The sequence below is a fragment of the Microtus oregoni genome, unplaced genomic scaffold (assembly GCF_018167655.1).
Source record: "Microtus oregoni isolate MIOR12 unplaced genomic scaffold, Mior012 000054F_ref0000373, whole genome shotgun sequence".
NCBI classification, from domain to species: domain Eukaryota; kingdom Metazoa; phylum Chordata; class Mammalia; order Rodentia; family Cricetidae; genus Microtus; species Microtus oregoni.
In genome coordinates this window covers 1,459,907-1,471,684 of record NW_024543830.1, presented here as the reverse complement: position 1 = coordinate 1,471,684, position 11,778 = coordinate 1,459,907, and the positions used below count along the sequence as shown (strand labels likewise).

Below are 11,778 nucleotides of genomic sequence, written 5' to 3'. Positions count from 1 at the left end.
TTGATGAGCTTTAATATGAACTGCAAGTCATGACCTCCGACCTTCAGGGAAAGCAGCACTGCAGAAAACAGAAGTGAATGGGTCAGAGCCTGTTGTATAGGAATCCCACTGTCAGATCAGTGCTCTACCAGTCGGAACCTGTTTAGGTTCCTCTAGGACTCTAAAACGTGCTCAAACTTCTCCATCCTTAATGTCTTTCTGCTACTTGGGTCCAAAAAATTTGAAGCAACAAGAGACACTAGGAGACAGGGCTCAGCAAGTTTACAATGAAGACCTATTCCTAGATCCCCGGTTTCTAGAGTCCTGATCCAGGGCAGGTGGGCTTTGTGTGACTTGTGAAGTAACAGCAAGGATTATGAATGTTTGTATGGGAAGGATACATCTTTCAAGATGGGCCTCTGTATGAGGCAGCAGGCAATTACTATCAAGATTTACTCAGAAGAGACTTTACTCAGAGGCATACAAGTTGTGACGAGTATATGGTTTTAGACAATTTTATAAAGAACTTTATTTGGCAAACAATCCCAAATTATTTAAGCAGAACTACACCTTTCTCTAGGTGGCTGTACACAGAAACATGCTAGAAATTTACAGCATTTCCTGCTACCTCTCCATTTCTTCTATCTGTATTTTAAAGTTCAAAAAGAAATAGCTGAAGGACTATTTCAAAAGAACTATCTCCAGTCACCTCAGCACTGAGAGTGAGAATAGTACTCTCTGCGAGGCTTTTAAACATATGCCAATTTCCATTTGTTTCCTGACGACTCCGGTCTTGAGTCCAAACACTTCCTACTACTATAGTCACCTGGGAAGGTGAGTCAGAAATGAGGCTGGGAATTCACAGCAGCATTCACACACGGAAAGATGGAGAGGAGCCAGGAGTGAAGGAGAAATCTATTTGTCTCCATCTATCACTTTGTGGTAGGTCCAATGGAACAGAAAACGTATTTGATCCAGAGCAAGCCACACCATTTGAAATAAAGGACTTCATGGATCTGTCATAGATTCCTCTCCTGGCACCAAATCCTGCCAAAGACAGAGAAAAAAAAAAAAGGGCTTTGAAAGCAAGTTAAGCTGCATCAAAGATGTTCCAGAGAAATACAGAGAACATAGGGAGGAGGGATTGAAGGCCCTTGTGTCCCCCTCATTTCTTTCCTGCTGCTACAGTACCACTTACAGTAAAAAGCAGATGGCTGGTCCAACAGCTGCGGCCCAGACTTAATACCAGATTATGTCATCAAGGATATCAGACGACATAGAGCCTTCGCCTTCTAGTGAGGAGAAATGAGAAACGTGAGATTGTTTCCAGCAGGCATGGCCAGTGAAGCTCAGCAGAAAAACAGGTGGTTGGTGTTCAATGTCCTAAGAGCCATGTGTTTTTAGACATGGTTGCATGCAGTGCAGACTGGAGTTGACCCTGCTCCTCCCTCCACTTACCAATACTAGAATTGGTCTGATGCAGTCCTGGGGATTTAACCCAGGACTTTGCGCATGTCAGTCAAGTACTCTACCAGTCCCAAATCAAGCTGCAAGTAACCTCCCTGATCTGGACTCGCACAGATGCGACATGAAAGTATAACTGTACCTGTTACGTTGAGGATGGTCAGGGTATCTGGTATCTCTACTGGGCTACTTTTGGTCTCATCATCTGTTTCTGCGGCCTTATGGAAAAAGAAAAAGAAAGTACTTTGGCAATTGGAAAGGGAGAAGCCTGTCATTTTGATCACAGGTTTGGTTAAGGCAGTTGCTCAAGTTGACTAAGAGAGACACAATTTTTTTTTAAATATTTATTTATTATGTATACAATATTCTGTCTGTGTGTATGCCTGCAGGCCAGAAGAGGGCACCAGACCCCATTACAGATGGTTGTGAGCCACCATGTGGTTGCTGGGAATTGAACTCAGGACCTTTGGAAGAGCAGGCAATGCTCTTAACCTCTGAGCCATCTCTCCAGCCCCAGACACAATGTTTTTGATTGCATTTTCATTCATCCTGGAAAATATAGTCTAAAGGTTCTCATGAGGGCATAGGCTTCATCTCATTAAGTTGAAGTGGGGCTAGAGGAGGGCCCAAGTCAGATTCCTAGCACCCACGTTATTAGATGGCTCACAACTTCCTGTTACTTCAGCAGATCCAATGTCTCTTTCCTTTTTGGGCATTCACACATTTAGTATGCATTATAAAGATACAAACACAAGATTAAAAAAACAACTGCTATAGAGATGGCAGAGGTTAAGAGCAATGGCTGTTCTTCCAGATGACCCAGGTTCTGTGCCCAGCATGCACATGGCAGCTCACAAGTGTCTCTAAGTCCAGTTCCAGGGACACCAACACCCTCTCTTCTGGCTTCCTCATCAGGTACTACATGCATATGGTATAAAGATAAAACATGTAGGCAAAACACACATATGAAAAAAATCATTAAAATCTTAATAAAATTGATAGAAGTGTTTATGACTAGATGCCTTCATTGTGCCTCTAAGCACTCAAATTTCCTGGAAGCACCTTAAATGACTATAGTGACTCACCATGTCCTTCAACATATCTGGGGCAGTTCTGTTTTCTTCTTTGTCTTCAGGAAGTTCTATTGCATATCCTTTACGAACTAATTCTAGCCCAATATCAAGTTTCTAAAAAAGAAAAACAAGAAAGCAATAATGTTCTGTTAAGGGAGAGCAAATTTGCAATGGGGTGAGATGGTCAGCCAGATCTTTCAGAGTGACTGCAAGCAATGTATGAACCTCACCCTTACCTTCCCATTGCTGGTATCATATAAATAGATTTGTGGCCAAGTTGATATTCCAGTCTGGGCATCGCTGGAGAGCTTGGCCACAAGAGGCTTCCAGCCAGCACAGTGAGTGAGTCTTTCAAACTCATCTAGCGCTGCCTCTTCCCACTGCTCACCTGGAAGATCATAAGGGAAAACAAGGGTGTGAGCCTCGGAGCTGTAAGAGGTGGGATACATTCTACCCCAGTATGTATGCTAGGAATGTACTATTCATATTCTTATTTGGTGTGTCTGGATCTGATTGCCAAGTAAGTTTCTGTCTTGCTTTCTAGTGCTAATAAGGAAAAGGTACCTGAGTCTCTAAAACTCAGAAAGCTTGGGAATGGGCAATTCCTTACATGTTGTATGAAAGTTACTGTTTGGAGGTAAAGTCAATAGGTGGTATAACTGGTTTACCTGAGGGGGCAATCCGTGCTAGACTGCACTCTATTGCTTGAAACGGAAGGCTTAGAAAGTCACTCCTAAAATTAGAGATTAATTTTAATGAAATTAGAATCCCAGGTATACACATTTCCTTCTAAATCTCCTTGATGATATCTGCCACTAGCTCCCCAGTTTTTTTTAATCGGCAGATATGAGCCAACAGCTCGGATCCTAACAGGTCTCTGTACTCACCTGAGAGTTCTGAGAGACTCCACTGGGGAATCTCCATTATCTCCAAAGTCAACAAAGTAGAGGTCCAAATTCCCACTTTCCAAGGTACCAAGAATCTGGGCTCGATACCAGCAGCCATCTAGATTTAAATGTGCTGCTACAATGTCTCCTACATGCAGAATCAAGTCTTCAGGCTAAACGTGGGGATGGAAAGTCAGGAGAGGTTATTTCCAAGTGATAGCTAAAAGAGTATGGAAAGAAAGGAACATCTGACATTGAGAAAGGTAAGCCCCAGCCTAGCCTTCCCTCCAGCAACTCACCAGAGTACTGTTATAATGCTGGGTCATCTCGCTGATAAGTTTATCCAACTGGAGGCTGTAGGAGTCAATGATTTGGATCCAGAAGTGGTTGGGGTGTTCAGAAGCAGAAACATATACTTCACGGTACTCATCAGAACTGAAGTCAGTACTAGGAACTAAACACAGGGGTAAGGATGGTGACCACATGTATGCGTGTACTCACGTGAATACCCCCACCCCATCCCTGCATGAATACATACATACAAGCACGCACTCATACACAAAATGTGTAAAGAAACTATAATAAAAATGTAATTATTACTTAGATCTGTTTTTGTCAACATATTTCTATCTTATTTTTCTTCATTAGCTGTACTTGGAAAATTATTAATGTTTGGTATTACCCCAAGTAAATAAAATATTAGCCAAAAGGCAGTATGACAGAGATGGAAATCACAAAAACAGAATTTTTCTATTTTAGGTTGGTTAATCTAATAGGCTCCTCTTCATTACATACTTTCAAACATGGACGTCTCTGGATTGCTCAGGGCATCAGAATACTGAAAGTTTTCATCATTTGGTTTCTCCCAGGAAGCTTCTTTTGGTCCAGTAACAGCCATATCACCACCTCCTTTGCAGAGAGGAGCCTCCAGGGGTGCCGCTGGCTCCACGCTAGAGTCGGTATTCTTCCATAAAGCTGCTTCGCCAGCTCCACCTGGCTCTGCCACTTCCTCTCTTCGCACACTGATCGGCTGCTTTCGTGGGACTCTGGTTTCTGCAGAATGGGCAATTCTTTTCCGAAGCTCTTCATCCTCTGAAACTTTCTCCAGTATCAGATGCTGTGGGAATAAGAGGGGTCATTTCTGCGTAGCCAGATAATGACAGGATGGGCAGAAGGGCCACCCTCATTCTTGTATACTTGCCTTGGCTGCTGCCACTTCCTTCTGTGTTCCTGAGATTTTTATAAGTCTTGAAAGTAGTAAGGTTCCCTCCGATTCTTTGTCACAAGTGATTTTGGCTCCAGAGGCCTTACAGATAGAGCGAATAGTCTCGCCACCTCTCCCTACATTAATACAGAAGAAAAAGCTGTCCTGACCAATATCCACTATAGAGAAATCACTATTTTTTTTTACATGTTACAAAAAGAAATCAGTTCTCGTAATTAATTTGAATAGAATGTAAGATAGTAAATAAGGAGCTACCGAAGTGACTACTGTAGGAAAGAATATAGAACTTTATTTGAACCACTTATCTGGAGGATTAACTTCAGGACATTTCCACTTTTCAGCTACACAGCAGCTGTACTTTACATTTCCACTGTGAGACTCATGGTCCAGAGTGTGTCAGAACCCTAAGCTGAAAACAGGACACTTCTCTCCTCTAGTAGCAGCACTAAGGAACGATCTAGGGAAAAGCTTGACAGGTAATCTCTGGATTACTGCCTTCTTCAAAGCTCTAGGACACTATGGACATCTCTAGCATCCCTGTAAAAAATTTTATTCTAAAAAAAGTAAGTCTTTACTTATTGTGTGTGTACATGTGCGGTCTGTGTGGACCCGGCTGTGCCACAGCACCTGTGGAGGTCAGAGGGCAGCTTGGTTCTTTCCCTCCACCATGTGAGGCCTGGGATGGAACTCAAGTAGTCAGGCTTGGCAGCAGTTTATCCACTGAGCCATCTTGCTGGTTCACAGAAACCTATTTGAAAGGCATCCTTATTTTTAAAACAGCAGTTCTGAAGAAAAAAAAGTAAAGTCTGAATGAGGTGTGTTTTCCCTAGGGGAAGGCAGGAAAACCCTCGAGAATGTGGGAAAGACAGGCAGAGAATAAAGAAGAGGAAGCTGTCCAGTTGTACCTATGATTCTGCCCACAGATCTCTGGGGCACTGAGAGTTGCTCAGACACTGGGGTGTTCTCTGTCAGGATCTGATGGATTGCTGCCTTGGCCTTGCACACCTGCACAGGAAACCCGCTGATCAGCAGCACTCGCTCATCACCTACATCCTCTGTGTCCACATCAATCCGAGCACCTGTCTGCTTCCGCAGCTGCAGAGAGAAGGAAGAACACTTCAATTTGGTCCTAGCTAAGGACCTCTATCAAACCCTGGAAGCAGGTAGAGTCATATGCCTCAGTTAAATCAAGAAATTACCAATAGCCCTCATTTACTTATATTCATACAAGAAAATCAATGACAAAGGTAATCCACATAGTAGCTAATTTAAAATCATTTCTCTGTGGTTACAACCCATGTTCTTTGACTTTGTTTGGATTTACAATTAAAGATTCTTTTTTTTCTTTTAATATTTATTTATTATGTATAATTTATTTATTTATTGTGTATACAATATTCTGTCTGTATGCCTGAAGGCCAGAAGAGGGTGCCAGACCTCTTTACAGATGGTTGTGAGCCACCATGTGGTTGCTGGGAATTGAACTCAGGACCTTTGGAAGAGCAGGCAATGCTCTTAACCACTGAGCCATCTCTCCAGCCCCCTAAAGATTCTTTTTCTGCTAGGGAGCAAACCCAGATCCTTCCCAGTGCTAGTAAACTTTACCAATACTCACATCCCCAGCAAAGATTTTGCTTTCTGGACATTTAAGCTAAACAATGATGAAAGATGGAATAGTCAGGTAGCAATTCTTTGTCATTTAATGGGAGCTCATTAACTACTCAATAAAAATATTCATGCTATCAAGTTGAGAACCATCCCAATCAAATACTATTTCAAGCTTAATCATCTACCATCTGAGGAGAAGTACTAAATTTTGGAAGGAAAACAGTGCAGTTAGTTTAATGTTCCTGTAGTTTTTCTTTTAAAAATACGTGTGGCATGGGTGTTTTGTGTAATGTGGTTAGAGGAAGGAAACGAGTCAGTAGAATCGATGCCTGCTCACACTTACCTGTTTAATATTGGCTCCTTGTCGACCAATGATGAGCTTCACAGCCTCCTGGGGAACTCGCATCTCTATCTCGATGTCATCTTCTCCAACAAATGTAAATCGCTCTTCTATGTAGACCATGACAGATCAGAATTAAATACACTAAAGCTCAACTGTCCCTCCCCTGAATCAGGCTATAAGAGACATAAATCCAAGAGACAAAATGTGGATCTCAACCACATGCAATACATAGAACCTGAATAGAAATGAGAAGATCCCAGAATACCAGAGCTGGGGCTGGGTTTATAGCTGAGATAAGGGTGTCGTGTATACAAAAGGGCAAGTTTAACCCCCAGCACTCTACCTGCCCTCCTCCAAGGACCACTTGGCATTTTCTGTGGGATACTATTTCAGATGCTAAAATGGGAAAGGCAGATTCTAGAAATTGTGAGTTTTTGGGATGCTACTCTAAGACATGATTCTCGTAGAGCAATAAAGGCTAGAGTTGTCTGAGGCATTCATTAGATGAAACATTCCTCTGGGATCTGTACTCCAGGTCCAGCTGTGTCTACTTTCGACAGCTGGAGAGAAGCAGCAGAATGAACATATATTTTCAAATCACACGGTTGGTTTGCTAAAGGGAAGAGTCAATGACATAAGGTCCCTTCATAAATTAGCTTTCCAAGAACAAATGAAGTGACATTCTCAAACCCTTCTCACAGAAAATGTATTCTAACAGTATTGGTGTGGTGAGGACAGCTTTCAATTTAACAATAAAATATTATTGCAAGTGCACACGGGTTCACACACCTCTGCTTTCCCTATATCGGCGGTATAGGATGTAGGCGACTGTTGCACTTGCTGGGATCCCAAGGCCCAAGGCTATTTTTTGAATAGTGGACAGGCTTGTCCATGAAGTTTGTTCAGTGGCCATTTTCTGCTGCACTCCGACTTAACGTCCTGAAACAGATCAACAAGTGGTTCTCTGCCACCACTTGTCTGGTTGGCAGAGAGGCGTGAGAAAACACTGTATTCAAAACACAAAAACCCACTATCCAGCCAGACAGCTGATACATGCCTTTAAATCTGGCATTCAGGAGGCAGAGGCAGGAGGATTTCTGAGTTCAAAATCAGTCTGGTCTTCAGAGCAAGTTCCAGGAGTACACAGAAAAACTGTCTCCAAAAAAACCTTACTAGCTTTGCTATGAATCTCTGATATTGTATCTTCACTTTTCTGTCAAGCAAATAACATTTCCCTCATTGTAATTCTTATTCCACATGTTTTTAATTTTGATTTATTTATTTTGTTTCAAGACAGGGTTTCACTGTAGTTTTGGAGCCTGGCCTGGAACTAGCTCTTGTAGACCAGGCTGGCCTTGAACTCAAGAGATCCGCCTGCCTCTGCCTCCCGAGTGCTGGGATTAAAGGTGTGCACCACCACTGCCCAGCAAGACCACTCCCACAGGGTATCTATACTGTCCTCCTCTCCCCCAGTAAACAGACATGTGGTTTTCTGGTCTTTCCTGTTTCCTCTCTTGGTTAGGTGGTGGGCTGGAAAATCATCCAGGAGTGTTTTATCCATTAAACCTGGGCTTTTTCTAATTCAGTTTGACTTGGTCTGATTTGGATTGCTGCATTGGCAGAGAGAATTGGGGGTGCAGAAACTTTTAAATATCCCTGCATTTGCCATCCCTCAGCTTATCCTAAAAAGTTGGAAAACTTCAAGTAATGTTTGTTTGTAATGTTTTCTCTCAAAACATCCCAGGTTTTTCACTATGATTAAAAGCCAACTTAATCTCTCATGTAAATTCTGGGGTTTGGGGATTTAGCTCAGTCGTAGAGCACTTGCCTAGCAAGCACAAGGCCCTGGGTTCAGTCCTCAGCTTGGACGGGGGGGGGGGGGGGGGGGGGGGGGGGGGGGGGGAGACAAAATAATAAAGGTCAAAAACGTAAATTCCAGAGGAAAGGGAGTAGAAACTGGGATTGGTACGTAAAATAAGAAGGTAGTTTGAAAAAATATATAAATTCCTCAAGAGTACAAATTATTATTTTTTCTTCAGTGTTTAGCATACACTTAACATCTGATCAATAGTACTTTGTTGAATGAATACAATTTCTCTTTATATTTTTAAATGAGGCTCTCAGCTGCTTACATGTAAATTCCTTAATAGGATGAAAGATACTTTGTGTCTGATTTTTGCCTGCCATTTTCATAGCCTCACTTTTGTTTTATATTTGCTAGGGGACTAGGATCTATTTAAAGATCTTCCTCTGACACACATCACCTGTGTCTTTATCAAGTTCTATTCTTTCAAGTTTCATCTATAGTAGTATCTCTTCTGAAGCCTCAGGGATTCCTAATGCTGACTGATGTGGGTCATGATACTCTACCACAGTACTTGTCTGTTATCCTGCATCCTCTGACCTACTGGCTTTGTTCCTGCAGTTAAAGCACATTAAACACTTCTATGTGCTAGATACAACCGTGGCAGTGGAAACACAAAGATAAAAAAAAAATGCCAAGAAGCTACTATCTCGCCACTTTATATGCACTGATTATTCAATATTCACACAACCCTGTAAAGTAGGAAGAAACCATTTCATTTTATAGAGGTACACATATACCTGAAAAGTTTGTTCACCCTATCACTCAGAATTTGAATTATTATTTGCTTATGAAAAGTCTTAAGTGATTTTACAAGTTTCTCTTAACTTTCCTTATTTAAACTTTCAGGGTAACAATGTTATACAATTCTTTATTTTGATCAACTTCAATTAAAAAATAAACACTGGTAGAAAACATAGATGATAAAAACATATACAATGTTATTACATTATGATATAGTAGCACCAGATAATAAAATGCTGGATTGGGGCAATGCTACATGCTTGATGTATAATAAGCCCAAGGCCCAGAATCTGGATCCCCAGGACCCATGTAAACTCAGGCACTGTGGCTATTTTTATTTCTAGCACTTGAGAGGCAGACACTGGATCCGTGGGGTTAACTGGATAGCAAGACTAGCCCAACTGCGGAGCTCGGGTGAGGAACCTTTTCTCAGTAAATAAAATAGAAAGCGACTGAAGAAGACACTTGGTGTCAACTTGAAGCTTCCACATGCACAAGTATCTACATGTACACACAAGTCCATGAACATACAGGTATGCACACATAAAATTAGATTATCTTTATCTCAAAAACATTAGTTTTATTCTAGTGAAGCTAAAAACATATCATACAGAAAACCTACTTTGGAGTAAACCTTGTTTTAAGTATGCTCTCCCTGGAAGCCTAGAAGGAAATTTAAGACACTGGTGTGGAAGCCTCACACCCAGGAGCAGTATCCTGGCAAAGAGATCAGAATTGCATCTGGTATATAGTCTGGGTGTAGCCTAATGGTATAGTTCCCATGCCTGTGTCTCAAAGGTCCCAAAAAACTACAGCACCAAACAGCCACAAAAGCTTGCTTGCATAACCACTGGCCCTGGTAAGCTTTACTGACCAGGACAGAGTAAAATTCTTTTTTTTTAAACTTTATTTAACTTCATTTATTTCATGCACACTGGTATAACGATGTCAGATTCTCTTGAACTGGAGCTACAGACAGCTGTGAGCTGCCATGTGGGTGCTGGGAATTGAACCCGGGTCCTCTGGAGGAGCAGTCAGTGCTCTTAACCACTGAGCCATCTCTCCAGCCCCCAGAGTAAAATTCTTAAAGAATCTATCAGAGGTTTACCAAATCTTTTTCCCTAGTCAGTCGTGTTTTTTTGAATTCTCTCTGTAGATCAGGCTGCCTTAAACTTACAAGATAACTGCCTGCCTCTGCCTTGGATTAAAGATGTGTGCTGCTACCACCACTTGATCCAAGTCAGTAGTTTTAAATAAATTTAATCGTGACCAGATTACAGTCTGAGGAAAAAACCAAAACCTTTTATTGCCTTAGGCATTCAGGCGCCTTGTCAATTTGGGAGAGTTACTTGGTAGATTCTGTATACCACCCACCCACACTCAGTTTAAGAATGGGTAACCATGGAAGCATTCACTACTGACCTATACCTTTTTTCCCTGTGTCCCGTTTCTGGAACGGCCTAAATTGCCCAGGCTGGTCAATTACACAAACACCTTAAAAAAAAAAGAAAAAGAAAAACAGGGTTTCTATGTAGCCCTGGCTGTCCTGGAACTTGCTCTTGTAGACCAGGCTGGCCTCGAACTCAGAGATCCGCTTGCCTCTGCCTCCCGAGTGCTGGAATTAAAGTTCATACAAACTTTCACAGTATCCCAAACACATTTTCATAGCACATGCCAGGCTGGCCTTGAACACAGAGATCTGCCAGCCTCTGCCTCCCAAGTGCTGCGATTAAAGGTGTGCACCACCACTGCCCGGCCTGGAACTAGCTCTTGTAGACCAGGCTAGGCTGGCCTCAAACTCAGAGATCCACCTGCTTCTACCTCCCTGAGTGCTGGGATTAAAGGGGTGCACCACCACCGCCGTCCACAACAAGTTCAAGGCCACCCTGGGTGATGTGAAATCCTCTCTAACTAGAGAGGTGGTGGTGAGGAAGCCAGGTGTCCAGTCCCCAGAATACCAGGACCTGAAAGGTGGAGGATAAGGTTGGCTACTGGGCAAGTTCTCGGCCAGCCCGGGTAGACCACAAGAGACTGTCTCAAAAACACACAAACAGAAGAAACAAAAGCAAAGAGAGAAAGGAAGACGACCAGAAAAACAATCCAAAGCAGAGTGCTGTGGCGCTTGCCCGTATTTCCAACTCTCTAGAGGCAAAGGCTGGAGGAGCTCGAGTTCCAAGCCATCTTGACACAGGCCCTGTCACTAGATAAATAATGAAGCATCCCGCAGCTGCAACTAGCTGCCGGACTAACTTGGGGAGGTAAAAGGCAAATTAACAAAAGGCCCCTCGTTTCACCAGGAGCCAGCCTAGGAGCGCAAGCACAGCTGTGGCGAGCTTCCTGCAGTTAGTAGCTCTCAGCACAGCCACCCCAAACGGCGACCCGGCCCCACGTGCCCCACGCCTCCCGACGCTCAGACCGGCACTTCTGCCCCCCAGATGCCGGGCTGCCCACCGCCCAGCCTCTCCCAAGACCCAAACTCCTCTCCCGGGCCCCGCCTTTACCGCTTCTCCAAGATGCGCGTTGCACGCTTCGCCTCGCACCTCACCCGCGCCGGCGCCTCGTCGCTCCCGTCGGCGAAGTCGCCCAGCGCG

The 11,778-nt window shown here is 43.1% G+C and overlaps 1 protein-coding gene across 2 annotated transcripts; it reads right to left on the bottom strand.

The window, feature by feature from the left end:
* Window positions 1–635: 635 nt before the first annotated feature.
* On the bottom strand, window positions 636–11,755 carry LOC121438003 (tudor and KH domain-containing protein-like). Of its 2 annotated transcripts, none has more exons than XM_041638169.1 (14): window positions 11,689–11,755; window positions 7,369–7,557; window positions 6,580–6,686; window positions 5,534–5,723; window positions 4,605–4,744; window positions 4,199–4,520; window positions 3,703–3,857; window positions 3,404–3,576; window positions 3,185–3,249; window positions 2,753–2,904; window positions 2,529–2,630; window positions 1,586–1,661; window positions 1,178–1,271; window positions 636–1,026 (listed from the first exon to the last, which is right to left on the bottom strand). In XM_041638169.1, the coding sequence occupies exons 2-13, from the start codon at window positions 7,490–7,492 to the stop codon at window positions 1,219–1,221; spliced, it is 1,659 nt and encodes a 552-aa protein (XP_041494103.1). In that variant the 5' UTR covers window positions 7,493–7,557; window positions 11,689–11,755; the 3' UTR covers window positions 636–1,026; window positions 1,178–1,218. The 2 variants fall into 2 exon arrangements, with proteins under 2 accessions (XP_041494103.1, XP_041494104.1); XM_041638170.1 differs by having other exon boundaries at window positions 7,369–7,518; window positions 11,689–11,751.
* Between the last annotated feature and the right edge of the window lie 23 nt (window positions 11,756–11,778).